Source organism: Arachis hypogaea, chromosome 20, assembly GCF_003086295.3.
Source record: "Arachis hypogaea cultivar Tifrunner chromosome 20, arahy.Tifrunner.gnm2.J5K5, whole genome shotgun sequence".
Classification (NCBI taxonomy): domain Eukaryota; kingdom Viridiplantae; phylum Streptophyta; class Magnoliopsida; order Fabales; family Fabaceae; genus Arachis; species Arachis hypogaea.
The window spans coordinates 34,468,654-34,491,929 of NC_092055.1; the positions used below are offsets into that span (position 1 = coordinate 34,468,654).

A 23,276-nucleotide genomic window follows, 5' to 3' on the forward strand; every position below is an offset into this window, starting at 1 on the left:
TTTACTTGATGTTGCCTACTTTCCGCCCTTGATGACAAAAGGGGGAGTAGTAGCGTGCTGTTGTTGTGCATATTTGTTGTGAAAGTGACTTTTTCGAACTATATTTATAGTGAAGTTGGTAGTAAATCTAAAGGGGGTGTTTCGAATTACAATGGGTGCCAAAACAAGCATAAATCGAAACAGTGGGTATAGATTTACTAGGTGCCCCTCTTATGCATAAATCGAATTGGTCCCACTAGATTTACTAGGATACGTGCTCTATATATATATATATATATATATATATATATATATATATATATATATATATATATATATATATATATATATATATAAATCGAAACAGCTGCTATAGATTTACATGGAGACTTTGTGTACGTACGTATAAATCGAAACAACCCTCTTAGATTTACTTGGATCATGCATAATTCGACCAAGGCTGTTTCGATTTATGAAGGAAGATAAATCTGGCCATGCTGTTTCGATTTGTATAGAATTGCTGGTGTTGAGTTAAGAAATTAACTAACATATATGATGATGACAAACATTAGATTATTGGGCTAATTACTCAATTAATTTTAATTATTTTTGGTTGAGTGTTGCAGGCTAAAATACATTGTTGCAGCAGCCCAATTTGATAAAAAAACAAAATCAAGGCTGATGGGTTATACAAACAAAGGAAGCCCAAAAGGATTCAAAGAAAATGAAACCATCTGAGCCAAAGAAATCAAACGGGTTGCTTTATGGATATCCGATCCAAGCCCGTTAGCAAGCAAATCCCTCCAATTTGCTTTCATCAAAAGCAACGTTCACTTTTTTCCCTTGGTCAGATATCAGAGAAGTGAGAGAGTGCTTAGTTCCTAAGCTATTCACAGAAGAAGAAAGAAAGAGAATGTTAGGCAAGAAAGGTTGAGGTCAAATCAGCAAAATCAAACCAAATCAAGCTAAGGCAAAGGTTAAAGGTAACTGATGAGCGGATATTTTATACGCTTTTTGGGGTTAATTTTATATAGTTTTGAGTATGTTCTAGTTAGTTTTTAGTCTATTTTCATTATTTTTTAGGAAAAATTCATATTTCTGGACTTTACTATGAGTAACTCGAAATGGCATGCTTCCAATTGCGTTGAAAAGTAGACATCCAGGGCTTTCCAGTAATATATAATAGTTCATACTTTGCACAAGGATAGATGACATAAACTGGCATTCAACGCCAGTTCTCTGCCCAATTCTGGCGTCCAGCGCCAGAAAAGGATCAAAAGCTGGAGTTGAACGCCCAAACTGGCACATAAACTGGCGTTCAACTCCACAAATGGCCTCTGCACGTGACTTGCTTAAATCTCAGCCCCAGCACACACCAAGTGGGCCCCAGAAGTGGATCTCTGCATCATCCATCATAGTCTACTCACCTTTTGTAAACCTACGTTACTAGTTTAGTATTTAAACAACTTTTAGAGACTTATTTTGGACCTCATGACATTTTAGATCTAAACTTTATATTCTCTGATGGCATGAGTCTCTAAACCCCATTGTTGGGGGTGAGGAGCTCTACTGTGTCTCGATGAATTAATGCAAGTATTTATGTTTTCCATTCAAACACGCTTGTTCCTATCTAAGATGTTCATTCACGCTTAACTGTGATGGAGGTGATGATCTGTGACACTCATCACCTTCCTCAAATCATGAACGTGTGCCTGACAACCACCTCCGTTCTATGTACGATTGAATGAGTATCTCTTAGATTCCTTAATCAGAATCTCCGTGGTATAAGCTAGAACTGATGGCGGCATTCATGAGAATCCGGAAAGTCTAAACCTTGTCTGTGGTATTCCGAGTAGGATTCAAGGATTGAATGACTGTGACGAGCTTCAAACTCCTGAAGGCTGGGCGTTAGTGACAGACGCAAAAGGATAGTAAATCCTATTCCAACCGGATCGAGAACCAACCGGTGATTAGCCGTGCTGTGACAGAGCGCGTGAGCGTAGTTTTCACTGGAAGGATGGAAGGTAGCCATTGACAACGGTGATCCACCAACACACAGCTTGCCATAGGAGGACGTGCGTGCGTGAACAAGAAGACAGAGGAAAGCAGAGATTCAGAAGACAAAGCATCTCCAAAACTCCAACATATTCTCCATTACTGCATAACAAGTAACCTTTAATCCATGCTCTATTGTTTATTTGTAATTCAACTGATAAACATAATTGACTTCCTGACTAAGATTTACAAGATAACCATACATTGCTTCAAACCAACAATCTCCGTGGGATTCGACCCTTACTCACGTGAGGTATTACTTGGACGACCCAGTGCACTTGCTGGTCAGTGGTACGAGTTGTGAAAAGTGTGATTCATAATTCGTGCACCAAGTTTTTGGCGCCGTTGCCGGGGATTGTTCGTGTTTGAACAACTGACGGTTTATTTTGTTGCTTAGATTAGGAAAATTTTTCTTTTTTTTTTTGGTTTAGAGTCTCTTATTATTGTTCTTGATTAAAAATATCCTTCTTTAAAACAAGTGTTACATTTTACTGCCCAATTGGCTAGAGCGTTAGTCTAAGCCCGTGGCAGTTTGGTACACTCTTTTTAAAATCTTTTTCAAAAATAATATTTTCTCTATTAAATTTTGTGCCAAACTTTAAGTTTGGTGTTTTCCTGTTGATTTTCCTTGATTTTCGAAAAATTTATTTTGATTTTCAAAAATTTTAAGTTTGGTGTTCTTCTTTCATGTTCTAGTGTTCTTGAGTTTTCTTGTGTATTGATCTTAAATTTTTTTTTTTTAGTTTAGTGTTCCTTGGTGTTTTCCCTCCAAAATTTTCGAAAATAAGGAGCATTAGATCTAAAAAATTTTAAATCTTGTGCTATCTTATTGTTTCTCTCTTTCCTCTTAAAAATCAAAAATATCTTTTCTCTCTATTTTAAAAACAAATTTTCGAAATATATTTCTAAAATTCAGATTTTTATTTCAAAATTTAAAACTTTTTTTTCAAAATCATCATATCCTTTTCAAAACTTCCTAACCACTTTCTCTCTCCTCAGTTTTTCGAAAATCTTCACTCAATATTTATTTATTCTATTTTAATTTATTTTATTTTCGAAATAAATATATAAATAAATAAATAAAAATATTTTTTCTATTTTACATCATCTCCCTTTCTCCATCATGGACCTAAGCGGAAATGAACAGTCCAGGAGGACTCTGGGGTCATATTCTAACCCCTCTACTGCTTCATATGAGAGTAGTATCTGCATACCCTCCATTGGATTCAGTAGCTTTGAGTTGAATCCTCAGCTCATTATCATGGTGCAGCAAAGTTACCAGTATTCCGGTCTTCCACAAGAAGAACCTACAGAGTTTCTGGCACAGTTTTTACAAATTGCTGACACAGTACATGATAAAGAAATAGATCAGGATGTCTACAGACTATTACTGTTTCCATTTGCTGTAAAAGATCAAGCTAAGAGGTGGTTAAATAACCAACCTAAGGCCAGCATAAGGACATGGAAACAGCTGACAGAAAAATTTCTGAATCAATATTTCCCTCCAAAAAGGATGACACAGCTAAGGCTGGATATCCAAGGCTTTAAACAAGGAGATAATGAATCTCTTTATGATGCCTGGGAGAGATACAGAGAGATGCTACGAAAATGCCCCTCTGAAATGTTTTCGGAGTGGGTTCAGTTAGACATCTTCTACTATGGGCTTGCAGAAGGAGCTCAGATGTCTCTAGATTACTCAGCTGGTGGATCTATCCACATGAGAAAGACAATTGAAGAGGCTCAAGAGCTCATTGATACAGTTGCCAGGAATCAGCATCTGTACCTAAGCAGCAACCCTTCCATGAATGAAGAGGTTAAAACAGTAACCGCTGAACTCAGTCCTGTAAAACAAGCTGCTGAATTCAATCAGCAATTGGACTTTCTAACAAAGCAGCTAGCCGAATTTAAAGACAGGTTACAAGAGACAAGGATGACTAATATACATATGGACGAACAGTTTAAGCAAACAAAGCAGCAGCTATCAAGGCAAATAGCAGAGGAATGCCAAGCAGTTCAACTAAGAAGTGGGAAAACATTAAATACCCCACCTCAAAGCAGCAAAAAGCTAAGAAATGAGCAAACCACCCAAAATTCACCTGAGGACAGTAAGAGCCCAGGGAAAAATAATTCTGGCGCTAAAACGCCAGAAAATTGGTGGAAGGCTGGCGCTGAACGCCCAGACCATGTCCAGGACTGGCGTTCAACGCTAGAAACAAAGCAAGACTGGCGTTCAACGCCAGAAATGGGCAAGGATCTGGCGTTGAACGCCCAAAATGGGGAAGATCTGGCGCTGAACGCCCAAAATGGGCACAGTTCTGGCGTTCAGACGCCAGGAGCAGACAAGGGGTTGGCGTCCAGTTTCACCCCAGCTTCTAACTCTGGCACTCAATTGCCAGTGAGGGATCAGACACACACAAATGCTGATAACAACCCCTCTAAAAAGGCTTCTTCAACCACTTCTGTAGGCAATAAACCTACAGCAACTAAGGTCGAAGAATATAAAGCCAAGATACCTTATCCTCAAAAACTCCGGAAAGAGGAGCAGGATAAGCAATTTGCTCGCTTTGCAGATTATCTCAGGACTCTTGAAATAAAGATTCCATTTGCAGAAGCACTTGAGCAAATACCCTCTTATGCCAAGTTCATGAAAGAGATCTTGAGTCATAAGAAGGATTGGAGAGAAACAGAAAGAGTTCTCCTCACTGAAGAATGCAGTGCAGTCATTCTGAAGAGCTTTCCTGAAAAGCTTAAAGACCTTGGGAGTTTTCTGATACCATGCATATTAGAAGGTAATTGCACCAAGACAGCTTTATGCGATCTTGGGGCAAGCATCAACCTAATACCTGCATCCACTATCAGGAAGCTTGGCTTAACTGAAGAAGTTAAACCAACCCGGATATGTCTCCAACTTGCTGATGGTTCCACTAAATACCCATCAGGCGTGATTGAAGACATGATTGTCAGAGTTGGGCCATTCGCCTTTCCCACTGACTTTGTTGTGCTGGAAATGGAGGAGCACAAGAGTGCTACTCTTATTCTAGGAAGACCCTTCCTAGCAACTGGACAATCCCTCATTGACGTCCAACAGGGGGAAATAACCCTGAGAGTCAATGATGATGAGTTTAAGTTGAACACTGTCAAAGCCATGCAGCATCCAGACACATCAACAGACTGCATGAAAGTTGATCTTATTGACTCTTTGGTAGAAGAGATCAACATGGCTGAGAGTCTCGAATCAGAGTTGGAAGACATCTTTAAAGATGTTCAGCCTGATTTGGAGGATTCAGAGGACATGAGAGAGCCTCTGAACTTTCTTCTGAAAGAGGAAAAACCTCCTAAACCCGAGCTCAAGCCACTACCCCCATCCTTGAAATATGCGTTTCTGGGAGAAGGTGACACTTTTTCAGTGATCATAAGCTCTGATTTAAATTCACAGGAAGAGGAGGCACTTATTCAAGTGTTAAGGACACACAAGACAGCTCTTGGGTGGTCCATAGGTGACCTTAAGGGCACAAGCCCAGCTAGATGCATGCACAAATCTTATTGGAGGATAATGCCAAACCAGTGGTGCAACCACAGAGGCGGCTAAATCCAGCCATGAAAGAAGTGGTGCAGAAAGAGGTCACCAAATTACTGGAGGCTGGGATTATTTATCCTATTTCTGATAGCCCCTGGGTGAGCCCTGTTCAAGTCATCCCAAAAAAGGGAGGCATGACAGTGATTCATAATGAAAAAAATGAACTGGTTCCTACAAGAACAGTTACAGGGTGGCGCATGTGTATTGACTACAGAAGGCTCAATACAGCCACCAGAAAGGATCATTTTCCTTTACCATTCATAGACCAGATGCTAGAAAGACTAGCAGGTCATGATTATTACTGCTTTTTGGATGGCTACTCAGGCTATAACCAGATTGCAGTAGATCCTCAGGATCAAGAGAAAACAGCATTCACATGTCCCTCTGGAGTGTTTGCTCATAGAAGGATGCCATTTGGGCTATGTAATGCGCCTGCAACCTTCCAGAGATGCATGCTCTCTATTTTCTCTGATATGGTGGAAAAATTTCTAGAAGTCTTTATGGATGACTTCTCAGTATATGGAGACTCATTCAGCTCCTGTCTTGATCACCTGAAACTTGTTCTAAAAAAATGCCAAGAGACCAACCTAGTTCTGAACTGGGAAAAGTGTCACTTCCTGGTGACTGAAGGAATTGTTCTTGGGCATAAAATCTCAAACAAGGGAATAGAGGTGGATCAAGCAAAAATAGAGGTAATTGAAAAATTACCACCACCTACCAATGTTAAGGCAATCAGAAGCTTTCTGGGGCATGCAGGATTCTATAGGAGGTTTATAAAGGATTTTTCAAAAATCGCAAAACCTCTAAGCAATCTGCTAGCTGCTGACACGCCATTTGTGTTTGACACAGAGTGCCTGCAGGCGTTTGAAACGCTGAAAGCTAAGCTGGTCACAGCACCAGTTATTTCTGCACCAGACTGGACATTACCATTTGAGCTTATGTGTGATGCCAGTGATCATGCCATTGGTGCAGTATTAGGACAGAGGCATGAAAAGCTTCTGCATGTCATTTATTATGCCAGTCGCGTTCTAAATGATGCCCAAAAAAATTACACAACCACAGAAAAAGAATTACTTGCAGTGGTTTACGCCATTGACAAGTTCAAATCGTACTTAGTTGGATCAAAAGTGATTGTGTATACTGACCATGCTGCTCTTAAATATTTACTTACAAAGCAGGATTCAAAACCCAGGCTCATCAGATGGATATTGCTTCTGCAAGAGTTTGATATAGAAATAAGAGACAGAAAAGGGACAGAGAACCAAGTGGCTGATCATCTGTCCCGGATAGAGCCAGTGGAAGGGACGTCCCTCCCCTTTCTTGAGATCTCTGAGACGTTTCCTGATGAGCATTTATTTGCCATTCAGGAAGCACCATGGTTTGCCGATATTGCAAACTATAAAGCTGCAAGGTTCATACCCAAGGGGTACAACAGGATACAAAAGAAGAAATTAATTACTGATGCAAAGTACTACTTGTGGGATGAACCTTATATCTTTAAGAGATGTGCAGACGGAATAATCCGTAGGTGTGCGCCTAAAGAAGAGGCACAGAGGATCCTATGGCATTGCCATGGATCTCAATATGGAGGCCATTTCGGAGGTGAGCGAACAGCCACCAAGGTCCTCCAATGTGGCTTCTATTGGCCCACACTCTATAAAGATTCCCGAGAGTTTGTACATAACTGTGACAGTTGCCAAAGAGCTGGCAATCTGCCTCATGGTTACGCCATGCCTCAACAAGGAATCTTGGAGATTGAGTTGTTTGACGTATGGGGAATTGACTTCATGGGACCTTTCCCACCATCGTACTCAAATACTTATATTCTGGTGGCAGCTGATTATGTATCAAAATGGGTTGAGGCCATCGCCACACCCACCAATGATACTAAGACAGTGCTGAAATTCCTCCAGAAACATATCTTTAGCAGATTTGGTGTCCCTAGAGTACTAATCAGTGATGGGGGCACTCACTTCTGCAATAAACAGCTTTACTCCGCCATGGTCCGGTATGGAATTCGCCACAAGGTAGCCACTCCATATCATCCACAAACCAATGGGCAAGCTGAAGTCTCTAATAGAGAATTAAAGAGAATCCTGGAACGGACAGTAAATACCCGTAGAAAGGATTGGGCACGGAGCTTGGATGATGCTCTGTGGGCTTACAGAACAGCATTCAAGACCCCTATAGGGACCTCTCCATACCAACTCGTGTATGGTAAGGCATGTCACCTGCCCGTAGAACTGGAACATAAGGCCTACTGGGCAACCAGATTCCTAAACTTTGATGCCAAATTAGCAGGAGAAAAATGATTGCTCCAGCTAAATGAGCTAGAGGAATTCAGATTCACAGCTTTCGAAAATGCCAAGCTTTATAAAGAAAAATAAAAAAAATGGCATGACAGAAAGCTGTCATCTAGAATCTTTAAACCAGGACAGAAGGTCCTGTTGTTTAACTCTAGACTCAGGCTATTCCCCGAAAAACTGAAATCCCAGTGGAGGGGACCATACGTGATTACAAGTGTATCACCATACGGTTATGTGGAGCTTCAAGATATTGATTCTGATAAGAAGTTCATTGTCAATGGACAGAGAATCAAGCATTATCTTGAAGGCAACATTGAGCAAGAATGCTCAAGGCTGAAGCTAGATTAAAAGCTCAGCAAGGTCCAGCTAAAGACAATAAAGAAGCGCTTGCTGGGAGGCAACCCAGCCATGGGGCAACAATCCTCTAAGCATTTTGCCCTATTTCTATTTTTATTTTTATTTGTCTATATAGAGTTCATTGATAACAAGGTAAATAATCATTTACAGAAGACCTCGGCACACAAAACAGAGAAAAAGAGCTCACTGGCAAGAAAACGCCAGTAAAAGTATATTTTGGGCGTTCAACGCCCAAAATGGGCATCCACTGGGCGTTGAACGCTAGTAATGGTAGCAATCTGGGTGTTCAACGCCAGAAAGGGGCACCCACTAGGCGTTGAACGCCAGTAATGGCAGCAGCTGGGCGTTAAATGCCCAGGAGAGCAGCATTTGGGCGCTGAACGCCCAAAACAGGCAGTGTTTGGGCGTTCAAACGCCAGGAAAGCAGGGAGGAGCCAAATTCATTTTTCCACACGTATTTCCATTTTAATTTCAAATTTTATGTTTCAATGCATGATTTTTACATGAACATGTTAAGAACCCTGATTTCTAAAATCCTTAATTTCTAAAAATCCCTCTTTTCAAATTCAATCCAAACTCTTTTCAAATCTTTTCAGAAAACAAATCTATCTTTTTCACTCAAAAATCTTTTCAACTAATCCATATCTTTTTCAAATCTCCATATTATCTTTTTCAAAATTCAGATTTATCTTTTTCAAAAATCTATCATATCTTTTCAAAATTAAACTATATCTTCTATCTTATCTTTTTCAACTCAATCTTTTTATCTTATCTTTTCCAATTTTTCGAAAACCCACCCCCCATCCCTTTAAATTTGGGTTCGGCCTCCCTCCTCCTCCATCAACAATTACACCTAGCTCTCCTTCTATCCCTCTCCCTTCTTTTCTTTTGCTTGAGGACAAGCAAACCTCTAAGTTTGGTGTGTTTATCCGAGATCACTAAGATCATGGCTCCTAAAGGAAAACAACCCACTCCAAGAGGCAAGAAAGAGAGCGTTCCAAAACCACTTTGGAATCAAGGGAAGTTCTTATCTAAAGAACATTCAGACCATTATCTTAAAGTAATGGGTCTGAGATCAGTGATCCCGGAAGTTAGATTCGATCTGAAAGAAGATGAATATCCGGAGATCCAGGAGCAAATTCGAATCAGGAATTGGAAAGTCCTAGCTAATCCTGAAACGAAAGTAGGAAGGAACATGGTCCAGGAGTTCTATGCTAATATGTGGCAGACTGACAAGCAAAAACTATCTGGAACTGCCTTCTATGAATTTCGGACCATGGTCAGAGGAAAGATTGTTCATACCACCCCTGACAAGATCAGAGAGATCTTAAAGCTACCTCAACTAAAGGATGATCCAGACTCCTTCAACAGGAGGATGATGAGAGCAGACATTGACCTGGATAAGATTCTAGAGGACATATGTATCCCTGGAGCCAGGTGGACCACCAACACAAAGGGTGTCCCAAATCAACTCAAGAGAGAGGATCTCAAACCAGTCGCCAGAGGATGGCTAGACTTCATTGGGCGTTCTCTGTTGCCTACTAGCAACCGTTCTGAAGTCACAGTTAAAAGAGCAGTGATGATCCATTGCATCATGATGGGAAAGGAAGTGGAGGTTCATCAGCTGATTTCAACTGAACTCTACAAAATTGCTAACAAAAATTCTAAAGAGGCCAGGTTGGCTTATCCGAGCGTGATTTCTCTGCTCTGCAAGGACGCTGGAGTAAGGATGGGAATAACTGAGTATATCCCAATTGAGAAGCCAATCACCAAAGCATCAATGGAAAAACAACAAGCACAGGAGGATCCCATCAAGAAGAGAGCACAGGAATTCCTTCCAGAGATCCCTCAATTTGAATACTGGGAGTATCTCGAGACGTCTGTTACCAAGATACGGGAAGCTATGGAGCAAATAATAAAAGAACAGAAGGAACACAGTCAAATGCTGACCTATATGTTTAAAGAACAAGAGGAGCAAGGGCGTGACTTAAGGGAATTGAAGCGCCAAAAGTCTTCTCTTGTAGGACCAAGCACCCCAAGGATCAGAGGAACCCCCGTTCCCCCAGAATAAAGGTTGTTAATTTCCAATTTCTGCCTTAACTCTGTGACAGTGTCCTTATAGAAGTTTACCTTAGGAGTCATATAGTAGTAATTAGTATCTATTTTGATTTTATCTCCAATTAAGCTATAGTTTATTTTTCTCATCATCAGCAAACATGAATAAAGTAGTAGATCTTTTGAATAAGAGGCAATAAAATTTAGAGTTTTAATAAGAGAAATTCTAATTAGTTAAATGTGGTGGCAATGCTTTCTGTCTTCTGAATGAATGCTTGAACAGTGCATATGTCTTTTGAATTTGTTGTTTAAGACTGTTAAATATGTTGGCTCTTGAAAGAATGATGAACATGAGACATGTTATTGATAATCTAAAAAATCATAAAAATGATTCTTGAAGCAAGAAAAAGCAGCAAAGAACAAAGCTTGCAGAAAAAAAAAAAAGCAAGCAGAAAAAGCCATTAACCCTTAAAACCAAAAGGCAAGGGCAAAAAAAAAGGGATCCCAAGGCTTTGAGCATTAGTGGATAGGAGGACCTAAAGGACTAAAATCCTGGTCTAAGCGGCTAAACCAAGCTGTCCCTAGCCATGTGCTTGTGGCGTGAAGGTGTCAAGTGAAAACTTGAGACTGAGCGGTTAAAGTCAAGGTCCAAGGCAAAAAGAAGAGTGTGCTTAAGAACCCTGGACACCTCTAATTGGGGACTTTAGCAAAGCTGAGTCACAATCTGAAAGATTCACCCAGTTATGTGTCTGTGACATTTATGTATCCGGTGGTAATACTAGAAAATAAAGTGCTTAGGGCCACGACCAAGACTCATAAAGAAGCTGTGTTCAAGAATCATCACACTGAACTAAGAGAATCAATAACACTATCTGAATTCTAAGTTCCTATAGATGCCAATCACTCTGAGCTTCAATGGATAAAGTGAGATGCCAAAACTGTTCAGAAGCAAAAAGCTACTAGCCCCGCTCATCTAATTAGAATCTGAGCTTCACTCAAAAACTCTGAGATATTATTGCTTCTCAACCTATTATTCTTCTATTTTATTTGTCTAGTTGCTTGAGGACAAGCAACAGTTTAAGTTTGGTGTTGTGATGAGCAGATATTTTATACGCTTTTTGGGGTTAATTTCATATAGTTTTGAGTATGTTCTAGTTAGTTTTTAGTCTATTTTCATTAGTTTTTAGAAAAAAATTCATATTTCTGGACTTTACTATGAGTTTTGTGTTTTTCTGTAATTTCAGGTATTTTTCTGGCTGAAATTGAAGGAGCTGAGCAAAAATCTGATTCAGGCTGAAAAAGGACTGCTGATGCTGTTGGATTCTGACCTCCCTGCACTCAAAGTAGATTTTCTGGAGCTACAGAACTCGAAATGGCATGCTTCCAATTGCGTTGGAAAGTAGACATCTAGGGATTTCCAGCAATATGTAATAGTCCATACTTTGCATAAGGATAGATGACGTAAACTGGCGTTCAACGCCAGTTCTCTGCCCAATTCTGGCGTCCAGCGCCAGAAAAGGATCAAAAGCTGGAGTTGAACGTCCAAACTGGCACATAAACTGGCGTTCAACTCCACAAATGGCCTCTGCACGTGACTTGCTTAAATCTCAGCCCCAGCACACACCAAGTGGGCCCCAGAAGTGGATCTCTGCATCATCCATCATAGTCTACTCACCTTTGTAAACCTAGGTTACTAGTTTAGTATTTAAACAACTTTTAGAGAATTATTTTGGACCTCATGACATTTTAGATCTAAACTTTATATTCTCTGACGGCATGAGTCTCTAAACCCCATTGTTGGGGGTGAGGAGCTCTGCTGTGTCTCGATGAATTAATGCAAGTATTTCTGTTTTCCATTCAAACACGCTTGTTCCTATCTAAGATGTTCATTCGCGCTTAACTGTGATGGAGGTGATGATCTGTGACACTCATCACCTTCCTCAAATCATGAACGTGTGCCTGACAACCACCTCCGTTCTATGTACGATTGAATAAGTATCTCTTAGATTCCTTAATCAGAATCTCCGTGGTATAAGCTAGAACTGATGGCGGCATTCATGAGAATCCGGAAAGTCTAAACCTTGTCTGTGGTATTCCGAGTAGGATTCAAGGATTGAATGACTGTGATGAGCTTCAAACTCCTGAAGGCTGGGCGTTAGTGACAGACGCAAAAGGATAGTAAATCCTATTCCAACCGGATCGAGAACCAACCGGTGATTAGCCGTGCTGTGACAGAGCGCGTGAGCGTAGTTTTCACTGGAAGGATGGAAGGTAGCCATTGACAACGGTGATCCACCAACACACAGCTTGCCATAGGAGGACGTGCGTACGTGAACAAGAAGACAGAGGAAAGCAGAGATTCAGAAGACAAAGCATCTCCAAAATTCCAACATATTCTCCATTACTGCATAACAAGTAACCTTTAATCCATGCTCTATTGTTTATTTGCAATTCAACTGATAAACATAATTGACTTCCTGACTAAGATTTACAAGATAACCATAGATTGCTTCAAACCAACAATCTCCGTGGGATTCGACCCTTACTCACGTGAGGTATTACTTGGACGACCCAGTGCACTTGCTGGTCAGTGGTACGAGTTGTGAAAAGTGTGATTCATAATTCGTGCACCAGTAACACATTTTCTATTGCATGCATATTGCTTTCTTCTCTTCTTTCCAACCCTCTACCAGTCCGAAATGGGATACATGGGAAAGATATTTTTTGTTCTTCACTGTTGTGCATCTACGGTTACAAGTGTGTCTTGGGGACTAAGTTGTTTTTCAATGGTTGAAATATGGGTTTACCATTGGAAACATTTGTTTCTGCTGTCATATAGCTTTCGGTCAACAAGAGAAGGTCAGAACCAATATTCCTATTCTGAGGATTAATGGGAAAAAGTGAGATGGTGGGTTGGTGAAGCACAAAACTCGAGAGTTGACCTAGGGAGAGCAACTAAGCAACATGCAAGGAGATACAAAAGAAGTTAGTTCACCATTCAGAAGAACAAGGAGAGAAAACTAGTGTTCTTGTGGTGTATGTTCTGAGAAGAGCTCTCTGAAGAAGTTCATCTACTTGGACAGTGGTTCCTAGTCAAAGGAGCTTTCCGCCAGAATGAAGAACTGAATCAGAGGCTAGCAAATCTGGTTTATCACATAGCAAAGAGGCTATTGTTGAGTCCCTCATGTTTTACAGATTATAATTTTCTTTTCAATGTTTATTTTTCTGTAATTTCTTGAGGTAAAAGGCTGAATGAGAGAGTCATTGAAAAAGCCAAGAGAGAAAAAGGCAGAGAGATACACATGAGTGAAAAGCCTAGAGTTATTTCAGATTTCTTTAGGTTAAGTCTGTGTCTTGTATCTTGTACCTGTGAGGTATCCCTTTCTTAGTTGGGTTAGCACTAAGAGTGAAGAGTTAGGTATTAGCATAACCAAGTCAAGTTAGGTTAGAACTTGAGTGTAAAAGGATTGTGTCAATCATGTGAAATTGGTGTATGTAATACTTTAACTATAGTGGAAATTCTACCACTGTTGTGGTGGAGACTGGACGTAGGTTGCATTGCACAAGGCAACCGAACCAAGATACAAGATGGTGTCAGCTTCTCTCTTCCCTGCTCTGTTCTGTTTTCTGATATTCATGAGACAAAATGAAATTGTCTCATAAATTTTCTACTGCTGAGTTCAAATAGATTCAGATTTCAAGTTAGTTTTAAAAGGGTTATTATAGTAACTTAAAAGAAGGTCATAGATTCAACCCCCTTCTCTAAGCCTTCTACTACCTTCAGCTGGCCTGGGTGATTCACGTGTAGATTTTGGCTTTGGGTGAATTGCGTTACATTGTTTCTTCTTTGGTTTAATAAAGTCATTTACCCTAATAAATATAACTATTTTTATTAAAAGAGGTTAATACTCAAATTCGTCTCTGAAAATAACTCATTCTCTAAATTATTTCTCGGATAATTTAGTAGACATATTAGTTCTCAAAAGATATAATTGTAAATCAAAGTGGTCCTTTCATAAGTAAAATAATGACATGTCACGTTAAATATCACGTGACATATGATAACATAGTAAGTTAATGACATGTTTCAACCAATCATTTTGTGATATGTGACATTAACCTTCCACGTTATCATGTCATGTGGCTTTTAATGTAACATGTCATCATCTAATGGACAGAATGATAAATTTGACTTATGATTGTGTCTTTTAGGGACTAATATGACTAAATAAATATTTCGAGAACTAATTTGGAGAATGAGTTATCTTTGAGAAATAATTTTGAATATTAACTAATGTTTTAAAAACCAAACTTAAACTAAGAATGAAGAGTTAGGTATTAGCATAACCAAGTCAAGTTAGGTTAGAACTTGAGTGTGAAAGGATTGTGTCAATCATGTGAAATTGGTGTATATAATACTTTAACTATAGTGGAAATTCTACCACTGTTGTGGTGGAGACTGGACGTAGGTTGCATTGCACAAGGCAACCGAACCAGGATACAAGATGGTGTCAGCTTCTCTCTTCCCTGCTCTGTTCTGTTTTCTAATATTCATGAGAAAAAATGAAATTGTCTCATAAATTTTCTACTGCTGAGTTCAAATAGATTCAGATTTCAAGTTAGTTTTAAAAGGGTTATTATAGTAACTTAAAAGAAGGTCATAGATTCAACCCCCTTCTCTAAGCCTTCTACAACCTTCAGCTGGCCTGGGTGATTCACGTGTAGATTTTGGCTTTGGGTGAATTGCGTTACATTGTTTCTTCTTTGGTTTAATAAAGTCATTTACCCTAATAAATATAACTATTTTTATTAAAAGAGGTTAATACTCAAATTCATCTCTGAAAATAACTCATTCTCTAAATTATTTCTCGGATAATTTAGTAGACATATTAGTTCTCAAAAGATATAATTGTAAATCAAAGTGGTCCTTTCATAAGTAAGATAATGACATGTCACGTTAAATATCACGTGACATATGATAACATAGTAAGTTAATGACATGTTTCAACCAATCATTTTGTGATATGTGACATTAACCTTCCACGTTATCATGTCATATGGCTTTTAACGTAACACGTCATCATCTAATGGACAGAATGATAAATTTGACTTATGATTGTGTCTTTTAGGGACTAATATGACTAAATAAATCTTTCGAGAACTAATTTGGAGAATGAGTTATCTTTGAGAAATAATTTTGAATATTAACTAATGTTTTAAAAACCAAATTGAATCGGCCAGTCATATCAGAACTCGTGAAAAATACAATTTAGTCTGCATGAAAAACCGCTAGTGTCAAAAATTGTTTCTGAACCAAAAAACTGACTGACAATTGATTAAGAACCGACTGGTTTTTTATAAATCTCAAAAATTGCATTGTTGCAAAATAGATCAAAATCTAGATATGAAAAACATCTACTCCAGCGTTGCATTCACCCTCTGTCGTGCACCTCCAACAGTGCTCGCCTCCTATGTGTGCCTTTAGCCATGCTCGTCGTGGTCTTGTCATTAATTGTTCTTGCCGTCTCGTGTTGCTCATCGTGCTTTCCTCTAGTTTTGGCGATGAGCACAAAAGAAAAAGAGGCAGCTCCGAACAACAAGAGAAAAGGAGAAGGGTGTGAGAAGGAGAGGCAAAGAGAGAAGGTTGATGATGCAATGACATAGAAAAAGAGAAGTTGTTGCCTATTGAGAACTGAAGACTGGCAGGTTGCTCACGTTAATGTTGTTTTAGTGTTATCTATTATGTCATAGAGGAGTATCTAGGCTAGGTTTAATGAGTGATTTTGGACATATGTACTAAGTGTTTGGGTATTTAGACTAAGTATAAGTCCAACAAACAAGCTTTCTTTTATTTACCTAAATCAATGTCTCTCACTCACAACGCCTTCTTTGCTCCCGTGGCCTATTTCTAACAATTCATTTTCGCAACCAATTAGGATTAGGAACACAATTTTTTTTTTATGAGAAGGGAGCTAGGTGAGAGAAAATTTTTTTAGTAAATATTTATTTTAGTCCCTAAAGAATTTTTTATCAGAGACTTTAGTCTTTATATTTTTATTTTCTAAAAGTCCTTGAGAATTACTCTTGTTGAAAACATTGGTCTCTAAAGTGCTTTGAATAAATTTTTTCATATGTGTGTTGGACAAATAAGTCTCTAATAAATTTTATTATAACATAAGTCAATTAGATCATTAAAAAGTACACTCTAAGATAAATTAGTTTCCTTTCAAAATGACACAAAGATCAACCTATCCGGTAGAAATAATTCTTGAGGACTTTTTGAGAATAAAAATTTATTGAAAATCAAAATGTCCGATTTAAAATTTCTTAAGAATCAATTTGAGTTTTTTTTTATTAACTTTATTTGAATGTAGTGAACTAGTGATAGTAATTAGAGTGCTTATACGTGGCTTGTCATCGTTTTGCTTTGTTGTTTGGGCTAAGTTTGCCTTGTCCCGTAATAAGATTCATTAAACAAAAAATAAATAAATAAATATTTGATTTTTTTAATATTTATGTTATTTTTTTATCATAAATTATATTCATCTTTAAAATATTTATATAATATATTTAATTTAAATTACACATATATTAAAATTTAAAAGATATAAAATATACTTTTTTTAATACAACAATAAAAACATCAAAGCCTTATCCCACTAGGTGGGATCGCCTTCATGAATCAAACGACGACATTGAACTCTATCATATATTATGTCTACACAAAGATCGTTTAAATGTAGATCTCGTTTGACCACCTTATGGATGGTCTTCTTAAATCTTCCTCTGCCTTTCACCCCTTGTTTATCTTCCATCTCATCCACCCTCCTGATTGGGTGCTCTATCGGTCTTCTTCTCACATGTTCAAACCACATGAGACGGGATTCTACCATCTTTTTCACAATAGGTGCTACTCCAACTTTCTCTCTCTTATATCTTCGTTCCTTATTTTATCTAATCGCGTATGACCACTCATCTATTTTAACATCTTTATCTCTGCCACACTATGTTCGTGTTCCTCTTTAGCTGCCTAACATTCTGTACTATAAAATATACTTTTTAAATAAAAAAGTTAAAATTAAAATATAATTAAAATGATAAATATTTTTTGTGTATTTATTTTTTATCATTTTGTAACAAATAATATATAGTATTATAGATTGGGAAAGTATGAGGAGCCAATGGAATATTTATACAATGTGTACAATGGAGTATTAGAGATATAATTATTAGTGTTACCTTTTCCTATCAGCTGAAGCTTTTGGGATGAGTGGTATCATGACATGGTATTAGAGCGCTAGATCCGAAAGGTCAAGAATTCGATCCTTGGTGAATTTTAAAATTAGTTTAAACTTTTGGGAAGATGTTTATTATCGCTAGTACTCGGATGATTATTCTAGATAGTATGGAGATGTTCATTTTATAATTCAATAGCTATTGTACACATTGTACAAATAGTCCATTGTCTCCCTAACGGGATCCTTATAGATTTTATGCATATATAAAAAATATTAATCTTTTGATATTTGATTTTTTTTTTCAATTTTAATATTGTGTTGTACTTACATAAGATTATGAGATTTTGATTGATACTATATTTTTAATTTATATAATTTTAAGATTTATATTAAAAAGTATTTATATTTTTTATATTTATTTATAATTTTATATATTATTTTATTATTATTGGATTATTTCGATTGAATTACTATTAAATCTATTAAATTTTTAAATTGATAAATTAGTAGTTAGAATAGTTTAATGATTGGTTTAATTTTTAAAACCTTGTTATTAAAAGACTCATCTATTATTTCGATCAAATTATGATAAAATCTCACACTAGAGAAAAAAATTTTTCTAACATGTATTTTAATAGAAAATTTTTCACTAAAAAAAATTTATATAAGAAGATGCAAAATTTAATTTTTAATTTATTTGTTGCATATTTATTAAGATAAAAATTAAAAAATAAAGATTAAAAGTTATTTCCTGGAACTTCTACCTGTGGATTTTGTAAGTGAAAATTCATACTTTTGAAAAAAGAAAAATGACTTAGTTCGATAATAATTAAGTAGTGTGTGAGTCACCAAAAAAAAAAAAAAATTAAGTAGTGTGTGAAAGTGAAAGTGAAAGTGTGAAACTGTGAATAGATCCCCAAAAAGTCCAAAAGCTTGGGACCGATGAAGTTAATTATCCTTAATCAGATCTAATTCATGAATCCCAATTCTCACATCAGAGATAAAAAATGGCATCCAGAGCCACTGGAACACTGATTTGTTCTTGCATGATATGGCTCTTCCTTCTCTGCGCAACCATCGCGTTCCTTCAGCTCAAGTTGGTGGATGACTCAGCACATCGAGCTTCCTCTAATAGAAAAATAACCACTCATCACTCCGCAACTGTGAGCATTCATTCTCTCTAAAAAAAAATGCTCTTTCTTCCTTGTATTATTTGATACACCTTCAATCGCATTTTTGGGACTCTTCAGGGTGACCTAGATGGAGAAAATTTGGAGGGTGTGACGCATAAGGTGTATTTTGATGTTCAGATTGGTGGAAAATTAGCGGGTATGCTTTTCATTCATTATAAAGTTGGGATTTTTTCTTATTTGGTTCCCATAAGAGTATTTTGGCTTTAGCTCTATCTTGTTATCATGATATGGTTCTGGTTTTGGCAATTGAGTTGAGTGTGAAATTTTGCAAATTGGGTGGAGCAATTTTAGCATATTATCGCACACTAGACCATCCTGAGAATTATGCATTCCATGTAGCTTTTAAAAAAATAAAAGAAAAAAATTATAAGAATGATTTGATTCTGAAATGGAATTGAACATGATAGTACCATATTGCATATTGATGCAGAGTATAGTTTTATGTTTTTATTTGTGTTGTTGATTAAAGTCCTATAATTTAGTTTATGTTATTATGTTGTATTATGTATTGTAAAAGTCTTACATCGCCTAATTCACGAAGACTTCTCATTTTTTCTCTAATTTAAATAAGACTATGTATCATTTTATTCCACAAGTTGAATAAATATAGACTTATGACATATAAGTTTTATGCTTTTTTACTTTAAGCTCTTTTTAAGTGTCGGAAGTCTAGTTTAATATGTTAGCTTAGCCACCCAGGTGGGTTCTTGACGTCTCAGCATCAGTTTGGTATCAGAGCAAAATTAGTGCTGGCATGTGTCCTCATCAGTATGAGTTGTTTGTTGGGGAGTTTTAGGTATTATCATTCCTTTCTATTTATTTCTTTTGGTTTCTATCATCATTACATCATAGTCGGTGCATCTCCATTATTATTTATGTAGCATCATCATCATCGTCAAGGCATCATCATTACCGTTGCATCACCATTTGTATATAGTGTTCAATATTACTGTTGCATCGTTGCTGCATTTCAACATCAACATAGTAGTGTAACATGGCTACAAAACGCGTAGAAATGTCCAAGAAATTTAAATGGAAGAACGACACCGCTAAGTTAAGAAGTTGCAAGAACAGCTTGCAAATATGAAAATGTTCGAAATGATCATGACAAGATGAGTGACGACAATTCTTCTAGTAAAAAGGATAATGTCAATCTTTTTCATTATTCTTCCTGTTCTGAAGATTTGTCTACATGTAAAGCACGACACAAGACCACAACTCATAAAGCTAAATACTTAGGAATCAAAAATTGGTGAACCAAATAACTTGGAACTTTCTATTGAGTTCCTGTCGCATTGTATCTCATATCTTTTGCTCTGTTGATGGTTAAGATTCTCCCATCACATTAATGCATGCTTCTTCAGCTTGAGCTTCACACTCCCTCTTCACCTTCAGAAGAGGAAGAGTAATGAAAGGAAGAGTAATGAAAAGAACTTGTTCTTGCAACTTCACTTGACGGCGTAGTTCTTTTCTTTCAATTTTTTCGGCAGTTCTACGCGTTGAAGCCATCTCACGCTGTTCATGTTGAAATGCAGCAAAGATGTGATAGTAATGTTGAGCACTATCAACTATGGTGCTGCAACTATAATGATGATGCCTGGTAATGATGCACAGATGATAATGGAGATACACCGATGATGATGATGTACGGAATATAACCACCACAGAAAAGGCACCGAAAGAAATAAATAAAAAAGAATGATATTACTCGAAACTCCACAATTAACAACCTAGAATGATAACAAAGCATACCAGAAGTAAGACCACCGCACTAAAGACCCGTACCTTTGAATCAAATAAATTTTGCTCTGATAACAAATTGACACCGAGACATCGTCTTGGTGAGGTTAATAACTCCACTGTAGAGAAAATAGTTAAGAGTCCCACCTTTTTTTTTTGGACCTGAAGAATCCCACCTTGAGTTGGCCAAGTCAAAGATATTGAACTAGGCCGTGAATTAGGCAATATGCAACTTTTACAATACATATTATATAATGACATAAACTAAACTACACTACTTCAATTAACAACACAATCATAAAAATATGCAGCATAGCGCCTAATTTACTTTGCCTTATCAGTGATGACTAATGCAAAGTTTTGCCACCTAAGTATGGCTAGTTTCCTATCTGAATGTCTTAAATGTGACAAGCTTGTTATGTGTTTCTTTAATTAAGATACTTTAGTGTATGTGTGTGTGAGTTTTGATGTTCAAGGGAAGTATTTTACTCTCCAAGGTAAAGAAAAAGAATAAATCAAAGGGCTTGAAGAGTGTAATAAAGTCTTATTTATTCTTCAAACTCGTCTCTTTCCCTCCAAAACCTCTATTTGCAAGCACACCATTAGGCAATAGAAAGGACTTGCTTAACCATGCTAAAGACTGGAAAGCTTTGATCTGCAGATGTAAATAATGCATATTATGTTATTACCTTTTGATACCACAGCACGTCACCTAAAACTCTTAAAATGGTTATCTTTTTCTTGCTTCAGGTCGCATAGTCATGGGCCTTTTTGGGAAGACAGTTCCGAAAACTGTAGGTATGGCATGCTATATCGTAATGAATTGTCTGTTACTAATGTTCATTGGTACTGATAGTTTCATGAGAAGCATTTTGGTTACTAATATGTAATATTCTTGTGCAGAAAACTTCAGAGCGCTTTGCACCGGTACATCACCAACTGTTTCTTCCTTCATTCTTTAGCATTAAATTGGAGCCACCATTTATATTTATGATATTTTTACTCCCTTAACCCAGTGATCAATCATAGATCAATTTTGATATCTATAATTAAACACTCTAGGTACTAAAATTCTGTAGTCTCAATGAACCTGGAACATTTCAGGAGAGAAGGGGGTTGGAAAAAGTGGGAAGCCTCTTCACTATAAAGGGAGCGTATTCCATCGGATTATACCAAGCTTTATGGTCCAAGGTGGTGATTTCACACGAGGTGATGGACGAGGTGGTGAATCGATCTATGGTGATAAGTTTGCTGATGAAAACTTCAAGGTGAAGCATGATGGGCCAGGTGAGCACATGTGCTTTTGTAGCTGATATAGAAATATGTTTACTGCATAAGAATAGAAAATTTGTAAAAATGTTTGACATAATCATATGTTGTCACATTAGCAAAATTAACTTTTTCTCATATTTATTACTTGAATAGTCATAAAAAAAATAAAAGATTTAATTGGATGAAGTATAATTTGTTTTTCAATTATGCTATGTGTAAACAAAAAATCAGCCACCGATATAAAATACATGTTGAAATACATGATATACATTGAAAATGAGTTAAACAATATAGATTTATACACAAATACATGGTGGCTGATTTTTTTTGTATACACATAACATTTTTTGTTTTTAAATTTTAATACTATCAGTGTATAAAAATTACTCATATTATTTAACTTTGTTCGTCCTCCTTGCACTTGCATAATCAGGGTACTTGTCAATGGCGAATTCCGGGCAAGATACCAATGGCTCGCAGTTTTTCATCACAACAGTAAGAACCGGCTGGTAATTTGCATTGCTTTTCAACACTCCAATTCTAATTGTAGTTTTGGAATAATAAAAACCGGACAAAACCGTTAAAGGAAAAGTTTACTTGTACAAGTTCCATTTCAATGCTAATTTGGAAATGAGCACGTTCCTATTAGTAATAAAGAGTCCTTGCACATTCACCTTCCTAAAATAGAAAAATTTTCCAGACAAGTTAGGTCTAGGAAGAAAGCCTAAGAAGAAAAACCTAAACTCAAATTGGATAAATAGTACTTAGGCCTTATTATGGTACATAGAATTGATTGCCTTTTTCTGAAAAGTCACATGGTTCTATTTGTTTGTTGATAAGGTTGGATGGACGCCATGTTGTATTTGGCAAGGTACTTTCAGGAATAGACATTTTGTACAAGATTGAAGCTGAAGGAAGTGAAAGTGGCACCCCAAAAAGTAAGGTTGTCATAATAGACAGTGGAGAATTAACTTCATGACATCATTTATATAAAGTTGAGATTGAGATTAGTTTCTACCAACGGTAAAAATGTCAAGACTTGTTTCTACCATGGTTTATTAATTCTCTGTATATATATACACTTTCCTATTTTTAAAAATCATCTGGTAGATGACCAAAGTTTGAAGATTAGTATTTTGTATTAGGGTGATTTAAGTTTTTGTTATTGCTATTTTGCTTGTCTACACTAGACACTAATCTTTGTGAAAGGATAGAAATTATTTTGTGTAATCATATGTTATCTGCCAGAAGTTCCAAAACTTAAATTTAAAAACGAATTTGAAAGAGTATAATGAAATAAGAGTTTCAAATGATAAGAAACGAATTTGTCAAACGAATGGTGGAAACTCAGGTGCAGTTGACTTCATTTGAAGTTGATACTTGAGAGCCATTAAATTATTTAACTGATTTGACTAAATTTTCATCTAACGGCTCTCAGTATCAACTTCACGTGAAGTCGACTTCACTTGAATTTTTACCATTTCATTTACGAGATTGAAGGCCG

At 36.9% G+C, this 23,276-nt stretch overlaps 1 protein-coding gene across 2 annotated transcripts; it reads left to right on the top strand.

The window, feature by feature from the left end:
- Window positions 1–18,426: 18,426 nt before the first annotated feature.
- LOC112784239 (peptidyl-prolyl cis-trans isomerase CYP20-1) lies at window positions 18,427–23,002 on the top strand. Of its 2 annotated transcripts, none has more exons than XM_025827388.2 (7): window positions 18,427–18,730; window positions 18,818–18,896; window positions 21,251–21,298; window positions 21,404–21,427; window positions 21,605–21,787; window positions 22,206–22,281; window positions 22,613–23,002. In XM_025827388.2, the coding sequence occupies exons 1-7, from the start codon at window positions 18,575–18,577 to the stop codon at window positions 22,749–22,751; spliced, it is 705 nt and encodes a 234-aa protein (XP_025683173.1). In that variant the 5' UTR covers window positions 18,427–18,574; the 3' UTR covers window positions 22,752–23,002. The 2 variants fall into 2 exon arrangements, with proteins under 2 accessions (XP_025683173.1, XP_025683175.1); XM_025827390.3 differs by having other exon boundaries at window positions 22,206–22,267.
- The last annotated feature ends 274 nt before the right edge of the window (window positions 23,003–23,276 follow it).